Source organism: Ochotona princeps, chromosome 29, assembly GCF_030435755.1.
Source record: "Ochotona princeps isolate mOchPri1 chromosome 29, mOchPri1.hap1, whole genome shotgun sequence".
Classification (NCBI taxonomy): Eukaryota; Metazoa; Chordata; class Mammalia; order Lagomorpha; family Ochotonidae; genus Ochotona; species Ochotona princeps.
This window is the reverse complement of record NC_080860.1, coordinates 11,104,819-11,123,069: the sequence shown is the minus strand read 5'-3', so window position 1 is coordinate 11,123,069 and position 18,251 is coordinate 11,104,819. Positions and strand designations below refer to the sequence as shown.

Genomic DNA, 18,251 nt, shown 5'->3' with positions numbered 1-18,251 from the left:
AGTTGGCCTAGGGCCAGCTGTTCCTGTCCCACCCCCTGCGCAAGCTTCTCACATGAGCTCCCCTTCAGCAGCGGGTGGGGCCCAGTGCGACACCCCAACTCTGGGTACGAATCCCCAACGTCCACCCTGTCCAGCTGAAGGCAGCAGGGACCAGGCCCTAGTCACACCGTAGGAGTCAGGGCCTGGCACAGGGACCCCTCAGCCCCACGAAGCAGCAGAGACTGGGCGGGGAGGGTGTGGGGGAGTGACACTCAAGCCCCCTGTGCAAGCCTCCTCAAGGGCCACGTGGTCCTCGCCCAGCCACCAGGCAGGAGAAGCTGCACTGGTCAGGACCAGCGTGGGTCCCTGTCTCACCGGCAGGCTCAGAACTGCCCCCCTTAGGACACTCAACAGCCAGCCTGCAGGAGCCCGCCAGCCCTCCCCGAGTCTGGGGTGCCCTTTCCCTGCCCAGGTGTTCTCGAGAGGCCAGGCCACTTTCCCAAGTACTCACCCAACAGCCTCCAGAACAGGGCCAAAGTCGTGGTGGCCTGCTTAACCTCCCCCAGGACCCCAGCCGTGGGTTTGGTGGAGAGCAAGGACTGGACTGAAGACCCAGAGGGCGGGACCAGGTACAATTTATTAACCAGCCTCCCCCTCACACCTGCACACACTTAAGCTCCCAGCCTGGCCCCGCCTACTCCCCAGACTGAGGCTGGCGGACCAGAGACCAGAGCAGCAGCTGCTGCTGCTTTGCCAAAGGCCTCATCACTCTGGCTTCCAACCCACCCCCTCCTGATCCCCAACTTCAGGTTAAAGAGCTGCTCCCAACTGGGTCTTCCTGCCAAGCAGCAGGCCCCCAGGGAACAGACCTGGGAGGCGCTGTCCTGTTGTTCAACCCCAACCCAATCCCTCCTCCAGGCAGCCATGGTCAGGGGCTGCTGGCTAGGCTGATGGGCGGCTGGAGAGGTGGCCAGGTCCACAAGACGGAGCTGAAGATGGCCTGTTGCGGGGACGCAGGAGATTCAGGATGCAGCCCCCGGGGGCCTGCCAGCAGTCTCTGGCTCTAGGTCAGGATTAAGGCCTCTGTGGTTACAGCCCCGCACCCGGGGCCCCGCTGCAGCGAGGCACGACTCAGCTCCGGTAGCTCTTGAGCAGGTTCCCTGCGATCACCAGCCGCTGGATCTCACTGGTGCCTTCGTAGATCTCGGTGATGCGGGCATCGCGGTAGTGCCGCTCAGCTGGCATCTCCGACACGTAGCCCATGCCGCCCAGGATCTGGATGGCCTAAGGGAGACAGAGAACAAAGGACAGACAGAGAGGACACCAGTGAGAAGGTCGGGGGCAGGCTGCCCACACAGAGGGGGAAGCAGGGGCGGGGAGAGGGAGCCATGCATCTGGCACGCAGCATGGACACTCACCTGGTGGCTGATGGCGGTGGCTGCCTCCGAGGCAGCCAGCTTGGCCATCGCTGCCTCCTGGACACAGGAAAGGACAAGGTCAGCACCTTCACCCGGAGGGGCACCCCTACCCCATAGCTCTGTCCAGAAGCCCAGGGAACCAGCCCTGCCCCTGCCCTCCTATGATGCCCCTTCCCCACGGGTACCTTGGTGAAGGGTTTCTTATTGTCCTTCAACATGGCTGCACGCCATGTCAGCAACCGGGCACTCTCCAGAGCCAGGGCCATGTCTGCCAACTTGAACTGCAACAACCCAGCCCCACGCCCTGAGATCAGCAGCTGCCCCTCCCCCAGTCAGAGGAAGAGGAGGATTAAAGGCGGCACCCTTACCTGGATGCTTTGCAGCTTGGTGAGGGGTGCCCCGAACGACTGACGAGTCTCGGCGTAATTCACAGCGCAATCAAGGGCGGCCTGGGCGATGCCCAAGGCCTGCGCGGCAATGCCGATGCGACCCATGTCCAGGGTTTGCTGTGGGGACCGCCCTGGTCAGTGGCTGCAGGTTGGAGGCCTGGGCAGGGCCAGGGCACCGCCCCCACTGCCAGGCTCACCATGGCGATCTTGAAGCCCATCCCTGGCTCCCCCAGCAGGTTTCCCTTGGGGATACGACAGTCCTCGAAGATGAGGTTGGCTGTGGATGAAGCCCGGATGCCCAATTTGTCTTCCTTCTTGCCCAGGGTGAGCCCCGGTGTTGGCATGGGCACCAGGAAGGCGCTGATGCCCTGCAAGGCCCAAGACAGACCCAGCAACTTTCTCAGAAGCTTCTCTGTGGGACAGGGGTCCTCCAGCTGTCCCTCACAGGCCCCCAGCCCCTTCCACAGCCCTGGGGAGCCCAGGCTAAGCTTTGCAGGCAGGCAGTGGCTGCCAGGAAGGCAGGCACAGCCCACAGGGCGGGAGGGAACAATGACAGTGATGTAGGAGCTGCCCTGAGCGGGCACCAGCCTCTCATAGGGCCCCACCTTGTTCTTCAGGGCTCTGTTGGTGCTGGCAAAGACCACCGTGGCGGAGGCCTCCCAGGAGTTGGTGATCCAGGCTTTGGTGCCGTTGAGGACCCACGAGTCGCCCTCCTCCCGGGCTGTGGTGGACGCGGCTCCAGCGTCGCTGCCATTCCCTGTCCCAGGCACAGACTCAGGACCCCATCCGGCCCCAGCTCTGGCAAGGGCACTCCCACAGCTGAGCCAGGGAGCCCAGCCTCACCTCCCAGCTGCTGAGGGGGAAGACCCAGAGTTGGGTCACTGGCTGCCAAGGAGGGGCCCCAAGGCAGCCCTCATGCCTGGTGGAAGGCAGGCAGCAACAGGTATCCCCATGACCAAGGGAACCCAGGCCATGGCTGCGGCTCAGGTGGGCCAAGGCAGGGCACTGGCTCAGCCACCCATGTGGCCAGCCCTTGGGAGGCCACCCGTAGTCCATCCAGGCTCTGAGGCCAAGGGAGAGCCCAGACAGGCACCTGGTTCACTGAGGGCAAAGCAGCCAATCTTGTCGCCGCCGGTGAAGGGCGTGATCCACTGGCGCTTCTGCTCCTGGGAGCCAAACTTGAGGATGGGCCCCAGGTAGAGGGACTGGGGGAGGACAGAGGGGAGCAGCTGGAGACCCTCAGGCCTGGTCATGCCCTGCCAACCCACTGGCCAGCAGGCCCCACCCAGGGAGACCATATGCAAAGACACGGCCAGGGTGAGCAGGGTGGGTCACGTGGCAGAGGGCCTGCCCGCCTGCGGCAGTCTTACGTTGTTGACGCTCATGATGACTCCCGCCGAGGCGCAACCGCGGCTGATCTCCTCCATGGCGATGGCGTAGGCCAGGTAGTCGAGGCCAGCGCCGCTCAGCTCCTCAGGAACATCCATGGCCAGAAGCCCAAGCCTGCCCATCTCCTTCACCTGGCCCAGGGAAGAGTGTCAGGGTGAGGGAAGCCACGAGAAGATGGGGTGTCCCCATCCCTAGCTCACACCCCTGCTGTTCCCAGGCCAGCGCCTGCAGACCCTCAGGCCAGATCACCTGCCATGCTCGCTCACTTCTCTGCAGCCAAACCCAGGGGGCAGGCACAGCAAGCCTTCAGGGGACTTAGCGGTAAGGGGTGGACAGCACAGTGCCACACCAGCCTCCCTCCAGCCCCTAGGCAAACCCCACACATGCACATACACACACTCTGCCTGTCACCCCTGGCCCCTTGGCCAGAGCACAGCCCTCCTCAGGCTCTTCCCAGGGCTGCCCCAGCTGCCCCAGTCCTGCCTGACACACGGCACTTTACTATGCAGCTGGACTTCTTTTAAAGATTCGTATTTAGAAGGCAGACTGAACGAGGGAGGAAGGGAGGGGAGAGAGAGAGCGTGCGTGCAAATGCATGGATTCTCTGGTTTTCTTCCCAAATGGCTGCGACAGCTAGGACTGGGCCAGCCTGGAAGGCGGCAGCCAGGGTCTCCCCCACACACTCAGGTCCTCACCTGCTGCCTCCCAGGGGCACTAGCAGAAGGCTGGATCTGAAGCTGGGTGGCTGGGACTGAACCAAGCGCTCTGGCCTGAGACAGCAGCCTCACCTATGCTGCTGCACCCCAAACAACACTGCCTTTGCTTGTGTTGATAAGGTGTGTTCTCTCTGACCAGGAGGGTAGAGACTGCCGTTTTGCCTGCTGCTGCCTGCCTGATGCCAGAGAAGGAACGAATGGAAAAAAGAGTTTGGCTTTCCTGATCTGGAACAACCGTGACAGTAACCGTGATTAGCAGCTATTCAGCACCTGCTGCGAGGTGCCATGTTCTGTGCTGCTGGCTGAGGGCTCCGTTGCCGGAATCTCCTGAGAACCTGACTGGGTGTTAGTGTTGTGGGCTCCTTGGGGAAACGGACTCAGAGATGCTAAGTGTCTCACTTGAGGCCACTGAGCCTCTAAGAGGTGTGGCTGGAATAGAAACCTGGGCCAGGACCTCAGGATCTTCAGCAGCTTTCTGCCCCTTCTCCCCTGCCTGAGGAACACGCATGTGCACAGCAACCAACACCAACCACCTCTGGGAGCGGGGTGGGGAGGAGGAACCGCCACTCCCCGGGGGCCTGGAACAGTCACCCTGGGGTCCCTGCAGATTGGCTCCTCCAGCTTTGCTGCGAGTGCCGGAATCCTCCCAGGCCCAGGTGCCCAGGACAAACTGGGGCCGTGTCACACAGAACCACTGCCCAGCCACCAGAGTTTATTTATTTTTCCTTCATTTCCTTTGAAAGGCAGAGAGTCAGAGATCCTTCACACACGAGTTCACTAGTTCACTCCCCTAAAATGTCCACCACAGCCAGGGCCAGGCAAACTGCAGCCAGGGGCCCAGCACGCCCCTCTGGGTCTCCCACAGGAGTGGAGGGGTTCAGGTGCCCAAGCCAATGATGCTGCCTCCCAGTGTGGACGTGAGCCAGGACGACGGCTTCCCTAGCAGCATCCTAACCACAGTGTCAAACACCACCCTGAATTGTTTTTTAAGATTTATTTATTTTTATTGGAAAGGCAGATTTATAGGGAGAAGGAAAGACAGAGAGAAAGATGTTCCATCCACTGGTTCACTCCCCAAGTGACCACAACAGCCAAAGCTGAGCCGATCCAAAGCCAGGAGCCAGGAGCCAGGAGCCTCTTCCGGGTCTCCCAAGCGGGTACAGGGTCCCAAGGCTTTGGGCCATCCTCGACTGCTTTCCCAGGCCACAGATAGGGAGCCAGATGGGAAGTGGAACAGCTGGGACACAAACTGGCAACCATACAGGATCCTGGGCATACAAGGTGAGAATTTTGGCCACTAGGCTAGCGCACCAGGCCCCCCACCCTAGTTATTTTAAGTCTTTGTCCAACTGTTAAAATTTCATGTATGCGAAAGTGAGAGAGAGAATGTTCCACCCATTAGTTCACTCCCCAGATACCTAGATTCAGCTCTCAGTTCTGCTCTTGCACACCCTGCAGGGTGGCAGGTGACGGTCTAAGTTCTGGGGCCCCTGTACCCACGGGGGACACCCAGATGGAGCTCTAGGCTCCTGGCTCCAGCCTGGCAGAACCCCAGTCCCTGTGGACATTTCAGGGGTGAATCAGGCAACGGGAGATTGTGTCTGTCTTTCACGTACATTAAATAAATATCTTTTCTTAAAAAAAAAATAGTGTCATATCTCTTCCACCAAGTAGTAAACCATAGCACGGGAAGGCTGTGAGCATTCGTGGCGATGGGAGCTAGAAACCAGTGCTGGAGACAGGCGACCACCGAGGGAAGGGAGCTGCCCACGTCTCTGATGCTGTGCGTTCCTCTGCCAAGCTGCTGGGTCCTGCCTTGGATGGTTCCCGTGGGAAACACCTGCAGGCTCTAGGCACTGTCCTGTGTGATCCAGTGCAGTGTAAACTCACCAGCCGGTGGTATGGAGCTGCCCACCCCAGAAGAGCCGGTTGAGTTCTGCAGCAACCGCTGTGCCACAGAAGGGGGCAGATGACAGGGCAAGGGGAAGCAGCCGGTGGGCGAGAGGTGCCTAACAAGTATCTACCCCGGGAGAGGATGTACAGCTACACTCACACATGCCCTGCCTCCTGCCATGTAATGCCCTGTGCCACCTGGGAGTGCTGCCTGCAGGAAGGTCACACGGAAGCTACAGTGCCGCAGCCACGCACGCTGCAGCCCCAGAGCCAAGAGCCAACGTGTGCTAGCGTGCCTTGGGGTTTTGCTGCAACAGACACGTCCCGCAGCAACTGCACCTGCTACATCCACTGTGCCTGTTCCTGCGTTGACACTGCACTTCATCAAGGAAGGCATCTGCCACGGACCAGGCTCTGGCAAAACAGCAGTGGCTCAGGGTGTCCCACCCAAAGGCACCACACGGGGCCTCTTGACCACAGAACTCTTGGCTACAAACCTGGCAACCACGATGGACGGGAACCAGAAGTCCCAGGCGGGGCAGGCTGACCAGGTGTATTCAAAACACTCAGCCGGATGTCTCCACACACAGGTAGGGCGAGGACTCCCCCGTCCCCTGTCATAGATCAGGGATCCCCACTGGAGAACCCCACTGGAGAAGCCAGGCCCATGAACGCAGGAAGCAGCCAGAATTCCTGGTATCCACCCTTTAAGCAGCGTTGGGGAATGCCCAGCCTGTACACCACGCTCCATACAAGGCCCTCAAGAACATCAGGGCTGCTGCCAGCAGGACTCACAATACAGCATATTTATGGCAGCCCACTTCTGGAGTCGCTCATCTTGGCATGATGCTGTACATTCCCAAATGGCCCATGCCACAAGAAAGGGTTCCCCACCCTGCGCTACAGACCCTGCCTCGCCCAGGCTGAGGCTGAAGGTCACAACTGCCGTGCCAGTAGGACTCCAGCACACACCTGCCCCCTCTCCGAGCCCTTCTCGCCCTCAGGGTTCTCATTCATGACATCTCTGTCCCTCAGTGAAGTGGACCGCGTCCCCTCTCACTGTCACTACAGGAGACTCAGCAAGTTTCACAGCGGACAGACACCACCCCCTAGGCCCCCTCAGCCCGCACCCAGGTCCTGGACATAGCACATTCCATCACTGACCCCTGAAAGCTACCTCTAGACGTCAGGCAACATGGTATGGTCAGCAGCTGCCAGAATATTCCAGGAGGAAAAAAAAATTGAGACAGAAGCAATGATGGTGACAATGGACACACTGAAGTCCATCCTGAGAAAGAGACGTAAAGGGACGCCAGCAGCGAAGGACAGATCAAGGGTGGCAGAGGGAAAAGATACAACGGCCTTGACAGCAGGAGACTGGGGCAGGGATCTGCTAAAATACTGATCAAAATGCCTGTGTCCCATACTCAAGGGCCTAGGTTCAATTCCTGAATCAGGCTCCTGACTCCAGCTTCCTGCTAAGGCAGACCCCAGAGGGCAACAGTGAGGGCTCAGGTAACTGGGTTGCCACCACCCACATGGGAGACCTGGATGGAGTTTCTGGCTCCTGGCCTTGCCCTAGCTCAGTCTCAGCCACTGCAGGCATTTAGGGAGTGGGATAGTAAATGGGGATCTCTCTCTATCTTTCTCTCTCTCTCTCCCCCTCCCTCCCTCCCTCTGTGTCTGTTTCTCTGCCTCTTGAGCAAAGTTTAAAAAGAAAACAAAAAAGCAGGTAGTGAGTGGTGAAGAAAAACAGCTGGGGGACAAGGGAGGGCGGTATGGCAGCTTAGCCGGTAAAGCTGCCATTGGCATCCCATTCGGGAGCCTGAGTTCCAGCTGCTCCGCTTCCAAGCCAGCCCCTGTTAATGCACCTGGGAAAGCAGGGAGGATGGCCCAAGTCCTTGGCCCCCTGCACCTACAGAAGAGACCTGGAAGAAGCTCCTGACTCCTGGCTTTGGACCTGGCCAATGAAGATCAAGATATTTTCCAGAGAGGCCTTGCAGGTGGCACTAGGTACACATGTGTTTGTGAGTGATATGTTGGAACGAGGGACACGGGGCCTGGGTGTCTGCCCCTCAGGCAGACAACTCAGTTCAGTGAACAAAACTCCACAAATGTCCATGACGGGAGAGCACCTGCTGGGTTCAAGATGGCAGGAAGATACGAGCATGCAGTTCCAGGTCCTGCCTTCAGGAAGCCGACTATGTGAAACCACCATACTGCAGTATGCACTCGTGCTAAAGTGGAAACCACAGTTAGAGAACCAGGGAGCACTCATGCAATGCTTCTGGAACCCAAAACATGAGCCAAGGCACAGAGACATGAGAGGCGGCCTTCGGCAGACACACCCAGGGTGGAACGAACCAGGACCAGTGGGGCAAAGACAAACCAGGGGATGGTAGCAGCCAGAGGTTTCTGCATGGCTAACTAGGCCAGAGTGACTCCATTCTCTTGGCAAGGACCCGAGGAGGAAAGACGGGTTCTGTACCCAGCTCCTAAAAGCGATTCAACATTCACTGAGGAACTGGGTTCGGTTTACACATGAGAGTACCTTGAAAAGACTCATGGGAAAATGGAATTAACAGGTCAGGTTACTTGTGAAGTCCACACTTTTTTTTTTTTTCTTAATATGCACCATCCACAGATGTTTTGAAGCAGCCTCAGGAATTATACACATACACAGGTCAAAGCTGAGGGGCCCACAATCTCACTGATATGAGTGGAAACAACATTTCCTCATTCTCTTTACAACAAAATTACACTGTAAATTCATGACTGTTTCTTCCACTGGCTAGCTCAGACATAAAAAGACTAAAGTGTAATTAAGGTTATAAAACCACTCAAGCAAGCCTTTGACCCAATCCTGGGCCCACTCTCAGCTCAGTTCTTCCCCCTGCCCCCAGACCCACTCTCCTTCCATAAGTCCACTTTGCTCTGCCAGGGGGTAAGAAGGAAAGGCAGGTAAGAGATTATTCAGGAAAAAACAACAACAACAACAACAAAAAACACCTCAGAAACTACTGAGCACCTACTCTAGGCCACAGACCAGAAGTCTCTGCCTGGATCCTCCAACTACCAACCGTGGTTGGCGAGCAAGAAACTCCCCCTCCGGTTTCAGTTCCCTCACCTGAACACAGAAGGAAGATGAGCTGCCACCCAGTGTCCTTCTGCAGACACACTGACTTCAGCACGTGCACCAGGGGATTTCACAAACTTTGTGCAAAGCAGAATTAAAGGACACCTACTTGGTGGTAAAACTTCTGAAATCCATGCATAGCTGTTCTCAAAATACGCAGTTTCGGGCCTGGTGAAGTGGCTCAGTGGCTAAAGTCCTCGCCTTGCATACACTGGGATCCCATATGGGCGCCGGTTCTAATTCCGGCAGCTCCACTTGCCATCCAGCTCCCTGCTTGTGGCCTGGGAGGGCATTCGAGGACGGCCCAAGGCGTTGGGACCCTGTGCCCGTGTGGGAAGAGGTTCCGGGAGAAGTTCCTGGCTTCAGAACGGCATAGATCTGGCTGTTGCAGTCACTTGGGGAGTGAATCATCAGATGGAAGATCTTCCTCTCTGTCTCTCCTCTTCTCTGTATATATGACTTTGCAATAGAAATAAATAAATCTTTAAAAAAAATATGCATTTTCCATGAACTTTTGGAACATGCCCTACAGGCAAGGATTTATTTTAAAAAGTGTTTTTTTGCACCAAAATAAATTTGGCTTTGAATTCTACTCATTACGAGCTTTTGGAAGTCCCCTGACATCAGTACCTAGAATTCAGCAACTCTAGATGTTAGCTATCGATGTTGTATTGATGTTGTTACTATTGTGATTCTGAAACAAACTTGGAATTTTGCAAGCATGTCATACTACCTTGGTGTGTCTGATTCTTCTTTTTCTTCATTCGAGTTTTATTGATTTGAAAGGCAGAAAGATGCAAGGACACATACGACAGAGCTCCCATCTTCTGGCTCACTCCCCAAATGCCCACAACCACCAGGGACCGGCCAGGCCAAAGCCAGGAGCCCAGAACCCCACCCATGCCTCCCATGTGGGCGTGACAGGCACTGAAGCACTAAGCCAACACCTGCTGCCTCCCAGGCGGACAGCAGCAGGTAGTGGACTGGGGAGCAGAGGCAGGCCTTGAACCCGGGCACTCTAGTGTGGCACGAGGGCATCCCATCTTGGATCCCAGATTCCCTTCTGGAAGTGAGAGCTTAGTGCCATACACAGGGACAGGGACAGATACAAGCAAAGGCACAACAGGACTCAAGCGTGGCTTAAGCACGGGAGGAAGCCAGTGACGCCCAGCAGCCAATGACAGGTGAGGGCAGCGGACGCTAACACCTGAACACTCCTCCCCACTGCTCCTTCCCAAACACGGGTCAGCCAGCCCTCACCTCGAGACCAGCAAGAGGACACCAGTGACCCGGAAAACATTAAAACAAAGCTGGCCTTCTACTCCATGGAATACTACTCAGCTATTAAAAAAAACAAAATGCAGTTCTTTGTGGCCAAATGGGCCAAACTGGAAACCATAATGCTAAGGGAAATGAGCCAATCCCAAAAGGTTAAATACCACATGTTTGCCTTAATTTAAGATGACACGATGTTATGTATAACATGTTATGTCAGGTTTGTTATATGTTGTGTATAAACTAAAATTGAAATGTCAATGAGATGGTCACAGAAGGTGGTTCAGAACTCGCATTTACTTTTACCATATTGGTTACTCATTACTATGTCAATTAATTCCATAATGATGTAAATTTTTGCTGATGGTATGTTAGAGCTTTCAATTGACTGGGATGATACTCTGCTGGCTCTGTCTTCAGACCAGAGAGGGTATACCTAAGAAGCCGTTGAACTTGACTGGACAATAAGATGCTGGACTCTATGTTTGGTATACGCTTGCAATGGGGGAATCTCAACTGAACTTGAGCTGTGGTTATGCAACAAGGTGGAGGAATCCACCATGGTGGGAGGGTTTGGGGAGGGGTGGGGAGAACCCAAGTATCTATGTAACTGTGTCACATAATACAATGTAATTAATGAAGTTAAATAATAAATAATTAAAAATAATAATAATAATATCACTATCTCTAGCCTAAAAATAAATGGGAAATGGATTAAAAAAAAAAAAAAACAAAGCTGGCCTGAGCTCTCAGGAAACCCTGTGGAGCAGACCCCGGGGCCATGACGGAGGAAGCTGCAACCTCCAGCTGCTCCTTCAGCACCTACTTCTGCCACCGTTCCTCACGGGTGGCTTGTTACCAACTCAGCCCCCTGAAGCAGGCAGGAGCGTGAGGACAAAAGCACCAGGCATAAACAAGGACCTGGTTTCTCCTGCCAGCCTCCTGGTGTGGTGCAAGTCCCTGGCTGTGTGGTTTTCACCACGATTTGCAGGAAGGCCACACAAGGAAATGAGCTGGGCAGCCCGCCATACGGTAGGAAGGGCTGGGATTGTGGAGAGAGCACCGACCACTGCTCCAGCTCTTCAAAGGCCTCTCCGCTTACTCCCTCCCCAGCACTCCACAAAGCACTGGGAATTTTCCCCCAGCTCCACCAATGCCACTGGGAGAATGGACAGTACCCAGTGAGGTTAACAGGAGTGACAAATGCAGAGAGTACTGAGGACGGGGGAAGGCCCAACTTTACAACCTTATTTCCAGCTGGGCTTGGGGCTCCGCAGCTGGAGGCTGGGCCCATGAGATAACCAGGGGATGGTGGCTGTTGCAGGATCTCGGAGCCCACCCGACCTGGGCTACAGATTCTCTTCCGCACACCATCAGTCATGGGCAAGTCATGTCACGAAGCTGGGTGTCCAGGTTCTCAACTGGAATGGCAGCATGACTAGCTGGCACAGTTCAAATGCCAAAGTGACAGGAATTGATGAAAGAGTGTCTCCCTTAATCCTTGTATTTTGCTTACTCTTTGAGGAGCTGAGATAAGATTAGATAAGGATGTTTTCAGGCCTAAATGAGGTGATCAACATCCAACACGGCAAAGCTTGCCCAGCTAAGTCCAAGGCCCTGAATGCTTCTTGCTTGCTCATCTTTGAACAGCTTGGGCATCTGCGTGGGGCAGGTGCAATGCTCAACACCCAGCACAGTATTTACTGGGCTGGAAGAGCAGCCCCAAGACATGAAAATAAGGATGCTGCTGGACTGAAAAACAGGCAAGAAGAGGCCAAAAAACGCCCTTTCACAAGTCAGTGATCAAACAAGTAACTGCTGCATGACTGTATTGCGTGTCAGGTACCTCGCCAGGTCAAGAGACACAGCAGCAAAGCCTCGTCAGGTGGATGCAAATGGAAGGCCACACAGGCCCAGGAGGGATGTCAGGGTTGAGCTGACCCAGAATGGCGGCTAGGTAGCAGGTTCCGATGCCTCCCAGAATATCCACATCCCATCTCAAACCTGTCCGCTTGAGTCCTGGCTATTCCACTTCTTGATTATGTGTTTACGAGAGAGGTCTTTCATTTGCTGTTTTACTTTCCAGAAGTCTGCAACAGCCAGAGCTAAGTTGTTTTGAAGCCAGGAGCTTCTTCCAGTTCTCTCACATTGGCACAGGGACCCAAGAACATGAGCCATCCTCCACCTCTTTCCCAGGGCATTGGCAAAGCTGGACGGGAAGTGGAGCAGCCAGGACTTGAACTGGTGCCCATAGGGGATACCAGCACTACAGACAGTGGCTTTACCCGCAACACTACAGCACCAACCATTTCGCTACTTTTTTTATTATTATTATTATTTTTTTTTTTTTGGAAAGGCAGATTTACAGACAGAAGGAGATACAGAGAGGAAGATCTACCAGCTGCTGGTTCACTCCCCAAGTGACCACAACAGCTGGAGCCTAGCCAATCCAAACCCAGGAGCCATGAGCTTCTTCTGGGTCTCCCATGCAAATAAACGGTCCCAAGGCTTTGGGCCGTCCTCAACTGCTTTCCCAGGCCACAAGCAGGGAGCTGGATATGAAGTGGAGCAACTGAGATATGAATTGGTGCCCATATGGGATCCCAGCATGTGCCAAGGCAAGGATTCAGCCACTGAGCCATCATGCTAGCTACCTGGCTACCCCCCTTCTAGTTAGCCTCCTGTTAATGCATCCTGGGAGAAAATAGCTCAGGTCCTTTAGCCCCTGCTTCTCTTGTGGGAAACCCCAACAAAGTCCTAGACTGCTTGTGGCCTAGTCCTGGATGTTATAGGATTTGGGGAAGTGGACCAGCAGGTGGAAGCTTGTTTGCTCTATTATTCTGTCTTTCAACCAGATAAAAGTAAACACTATGAAAACAAAACAAAACCTTTAATTTAGAAAATAGCATTGCGTTCCGGACCTGGTTCTGCCTATTCATCCCACATTACGTCAACTCCACACTGGGAGTGTGTTTGGTAACACTGCTTCATCTCAAATGCACAGAACAGCACCTAGCAGAGCTGCTATCATGGCATCCCAGGTAAGCAGCTGTCTGCAACATCAGCATGCCACATGGGGGCCAGTCCAAGGCCTGGCCGCTCGACTTACAATCCAGTTCCCCATTAATGTGCCCGGGAAAGCAGCAGAGGATGGTCCAAGCCTTGTTCCCCTGTCCCCACATGGGAGACCTGGAAGAAGCTCCTGGTTTCCAGCTGTTGAGGCCATTTCAGGGAATGAAGGAAAACCCCTCTTTTTCTTTAGCTCTGCCTTTCAAATAAACAAATCTAAAGAACAAACAAAAACGCTAGCAGGTGCAATTATGAGCATCGGCCTGGCACACAGCAGGCATCCACACGCCTGCCGCACACTCCTGTTGTTCCAAAAGTCTCACGTACGGGCACACTCACCTGGGCTGCTGGGAAGAGATGCTCCTTGTCCAGCCGGGGCGCGATAGGAACCAGCTCCTTCTCAGCGAAATCCCGGCATGTCTGACGCAACATCTGGTGTGTTTCAGGCAGCTCCACTGACTGGTAGACCGTGTGTAACAGCCGCCAGTCCCGGGCACACAGAGCTGCCAACAGGGACAGACAGAGTCAGTACAAGGAGATGGCCAGAGAGCTTGAAAAATAAACACAAGGCCTGGTGCAGTAGCCTAGCCTAGTGGCTAAAATCCTCGCCTTGCACATGCCGGGATCATATATGGGCGCTGGTACTAATCCTGAGGCTCCAGTTCCCATCCAGCTCCCTGCTTGTGGCCTGGGAAAGCAGTCAAGGACAGCCCAAAGCCTTGGGACCCTGCACCCACATGGGAGACCCGGAAGAAGCCAGCCATTGCGGTTACTGTCTCTCCTCCTCTCTGTATATCTGACTTTCCAAAAAAAAATAAAATAAATCTTAAAAAAAAAAAAGAAAGAAAAGTAACTATAGCAGGGCCTAGTAGTTGATATAGCAGCTGAAACTGTTGCCTGTAATGCTCAAGTTTCAAGTGCAGGAACTCCAGACCCACAGGTTTCAGTTCAGATCCAGTGATTTCCTAACCAACCTGAGAGAGCAGTGGGAGATGGCCCATGCGCTTCGGTCCCTGCTACCCACAGCGGGGAGACCCAGAGAGAGTTCCAGACTCGTGGCCTTGGCCTGGCACTGCCCCAGCAGCTGCTGTCATTTAAGGAGTGAACCAGCAGATGGAAGATCTCTCTCCCTCCCTCTGTAACTCTGTTCTTCAAACAAAAAAATCTTGGGAGGAGGGAGTGGGTGCGGGTGAAAGGGAAAACCCTTGAGCCTAAGGAACTGTATCATAAAAAAAAATTAGAAAAAAAATCTTAAAAAAAAAAAAATCTAAATGCCCACACTTGTTGAGGGCTACATTCAGTGCCAGGAGCTGGAACACCTATAGGAGGCAGGGACCCAAGCCTGGGAGTCATGCCTTCTGGGGCACCTCTTTGGAACCTGGCCCCAGCAGCAGAGCTGGAACTGTGGTGTGTGGAGTGGGATTATTCAGGGCAAGCAGATCTAGCTGGACGAATCCCATAGTAAATACTAACGGTGGCGCAACTATTGCTTGAAAATCTTCAGTCATTCCAATCTTGCCACGGAAAATCCCCGACCCCCTGGGGCTGGGTGGGCAGCGCCAAGGTCAACAGGCCAAGTCTGGATTTGATCGTAGGCCTGGTTCCTGCGCTGGGGCTGAAGTGGGAGTGAAGGCGGTGGAGGCAGCCGTGAGTACCGGGCGGGGAGGGAGAGCGCGGGGTGGGGGTCGGGGTGGCCGGGAGCCACGGGCAAAGGCCGCGCTCAGTGGCCGAGGGGGCGCCTCCCGCCTCGGCCCCGCTCGCTCCTTCCGCCCGGCCTCCTCCGACCAACAAAACTGGTAGCCGGGACCTCCTCCTGCCGGACGTGCGGAGCCGGCGCGCACTCACCTCCGCGCAACGGGCCCCAGGCCCGGGTGAGCAACGCGGCGGCCATTGGACGGTGGACACTGCGCCTGGCCTCTCCCAGCGACCTCCGGCTGCCAGCGAGCGAGCGCGGTTCCGGACTGCGGGGGCGGGGCCTCCGCCGTGAAGGCCGCGCCCCCAGAGTGGCCGGGGCGGAGCCGAGAGCGGACACTGCTCGGGGGTCCCGCCCGCCGAGAGGCTGCCGGGGGCGCAGGGGCGTTGGCGAGCCTGGGTAAAGCACGGGACGGAACCTCTTGCAGGATTTTGTGAAGCTTGGATTAGAACGCAATCTACCCGAAAATCCGACTGCACCTCAGCAGAGCTCCTGGGACTTTCCCGCACCTGCCTCCGCAGCCCCACGCCCTAACTGCTCCAGCCACACCCCAGCAGTTCATCCCTCAATCTCGGGCCCAGGAAGGGCAGGGGCCTCCCTTTGGAGTTTGGGGCTTAGACCTGTGGACTGGGGTCACCAGGGAGCTGCACCCATGGGTCACACAGTGGTCTTGTCTCACTCCCAGCTGATCCGCGGAGCCCCTGTTGAAGACGGTGTGCTGCCCGGAGCTGCCACACGTTAGAGCCTTCCTCCCATCCTTGCCAGGACACCTGCTCCCCCGCCTGCAGCCTGAGCACCAGGTCCCCTTCAGGAGCCTTCTCTCCAAGAGTTTGTCTCATTTCATAGAGAACAGTCTAAAGATGGTGGTAAAGTCCTAGGCTTGTTGCACATTTCTTCCCCTCTATTTTATTTTTAATGTTATGATACAATTCCATAGGCTCTGGGATTTCCCTTACCCCTCCCCTAATTTCCACCTACTGATTTCCCCCATATTTTTACAATATACTCCTTCATAAGCAGTCATAAGTCCATTAATCTGCTATTCAATTGTGTCCAGCATCCTATTGTTTATTTTTTTTTTTCACAGACTATTTTAAAATATTTATTTTATTTATTTGAAAGGAAGAGTTATAGACAGAGAGAAGGAAGACGCAGAGAGATCTTCCAAGTACTGGTTCACAGCCAGAACTACAGCAATGGCTGTAGCTGGGCCAGGTCAAAACCAGAAGCCAGTGTTTATCTGAGGCTTCTACCTGAGTGGTCCAAGAACTTGGATCATTCTTTTGCATTCCCAGGCTTGTAACAGGGATCTGGATTGGGAGTGCAACTTCTAGGACTCAATTAGCACACATAGAGGACGCCCATGTTACAGTAGGTGATTAATCCTCTTATGCCACAACACTGGCCCCCTATTGTTTATTTTTAATATATATATATTTGTACCCAGCACAGTAGCCTAGGGGCTAAAGTCCCGCAACCGCAGAGATCCCATATGGGCACCGGTTCGTGTCCCAGCTGCTCCACTCCCCATCCAGCTCCCTGCTTGTGGCCTGGAGAAGCAGTCAAGGATGGCCCAAAGCCTTGGAACCCTGCACCCGTATGGGAGACCTGGAAGAGGCTCCTGGCTTCAGACTGGCGCAGTTCCAGCCATTGCAACTTGGGGAGTGAATCATTGGACAGATCTTCCTCTCTGACTATGTCTTTCCAATAAAAATGTATTTAGGGCTCGGCGGCGTGGCCTAGTGGCTAAAGTCCTCGCCTTGATCCCATATGGCCGCTGGTTCTGGTCCCAGCAGCTCCACTTCCTCTCTACCTCTCCTCCTCTCAGTATATCTGACTTTGTAATAAAAATAAAATAAATCTTTAAAAAAATGTCTTTAAAAAAAAAGTTCATTGTTGGAGGGGGAAGGGGAGAACGGTGCTGTGACATAGTGGGTAACACCATTCCATATGGGCATGGATTCACTTCCGATTGCTCCACTTCTAAATCTCTGCCTGGGAAAGCAGAGCACGGCACAAGTGCTTGGGCCCCTGCACCCGCAGGGGAGACTTGAAAGCAGCTTCTGGCTCCTGGCTTCAGCCTGGCAGTCCTGGCCACTGCGGCCATCTGGGGAGTAAACCAGTGGATGGTGTTTCATTTGGGTTTTTTCTCTCTCTCTTTCTTCTACTTCTGCCTTTCAAATAAATAAATCTTTTTTTAAAAATGCATAGGGGTTGGGCCGGCGGCGTGGCCTAGTGGCTAAGGTCCTCGCCTTGAATGCGCCGGGATCCCATACGGCTGCTGGTTCTAATCCCGGCAGCTCCACTTCCTCTCTCTTTCCTCCTCTCAGTATATCTGACTTTGTAATAAAAATAAAATAAATCTTTAAAAAAAAAATTCATAGGGGTTGGTGGTGTGTGGCCTCATCAGCCTAGCAGCCACCTGTCATGTGGGCACCCCATGCAGAAGAGCCAGTTCCAGGCGTGGCTGGCTGCTTCCAGTTGAGCTCCCTGCTAATGCTGTCTAGGAAGGCAGCAGGCTCATGTGGTTGGGCCGCCCCTGTGGAAGACAGGATGGAGCCTGATACAGCCAGGACCACTGAGGTATTGTGAGGAGTGAACCGGCAGATGCTTCACTCCTGACCACAGCTTCAAGTTCAGCCTGAGAGACAGCAGTGATGACCTAATTGCTGAGGTCCCACCACCGACAGAGGGGAGCTGCTGGAGCCCCCAGCTCCTGGCTCCCACCTTGTCCAGACACAGCTGCTGTGCCCACCTGGGGAGGGAAGCAGCACAAGATATCGCGCTCTGCTCTCTCCACCCTGATTTTCAAATCAATAAAAAAAAAATTAGAGGTCTATTTTGCTGCAAAAGAAAGGGGGGCTTCTTTAAAAAAAAAAGAGGTCTATTTTGGTGCAAAAAAATTTTAATTCTTGTATATAAGGGGCCATCAAAAGTTCACGAAAGAGGCTGTGTTTTGTCTCAACTGGTTAATCCTCCACCTCCAAGTACCAGCATCCCATATGGGCACCAATACACATTCTACCAGTTCTACTTCCCATCCAGCTCCCTGCTTTGGCCTGGAAAAGCAGTAGAGGGTGACCCAAAAAGCCCTGAGACCCTGCATCTGCATGGAAGAAGCTCCTGGCTTCTCACTGGCTCACCTCTAACCATTGTGGCCACTTGGGGAGTGAACGAGCAAATGGAAGATCTTTATCTGTCTCTCCTTCTCTCTGTAAATCTGCCTTTCCAATAAAAATAAAGCTTGAAAAAAATTTTTCATGAAAATGCTTATCAAGAAAAAACTATTGCATA

The 18,251-nt window shown here is 54.3% G+C and overlaps 2 protein-coding genes across 2 annotated transcripts in view; one reads left to right on the top strand and one right to left on the bottom strand.

Moving 5' to 3' along the window:
• CMKLR1 (chemerin chemokine-like receptor 1) overlaps positions 1-18,251 on the top strand; it is a 718,021-nt gene that overhangs the window by 650,385 nt on the left and 49,385 nt on the right. The gene's annotated exons all lie outside the window — the stretch shown is intronic.
• Positions 598-15,265, bottom strand: ACADS (acyl-CoA dehydrogenase short chain). Its single transcript, XM_004591901.2, has 10 exons — positions 15,110-15,265; positions 13,604-13,767; positions 3,157-3,306; positions 2,880-2,991; positions 2,392-2,543; positions 1,984-2,154; positions 1,766-1,903; positions 1,583-1,678; positions 1,398-1,454; positions 598-1,263 (listed from the first exon to the last, which is right to left on the bottom strand). The coding sequence occupies exons 1-10, from the start codon at positions 15,153-15,155 to the stop codon at positions 1,111-1,113; spliced, it is 1,239 nt and encodes a 412-aa protein (XP_004591958.2). The 5' UTR covers positions 15,156-15,265; the 3' UTR covers positions 598-1,110.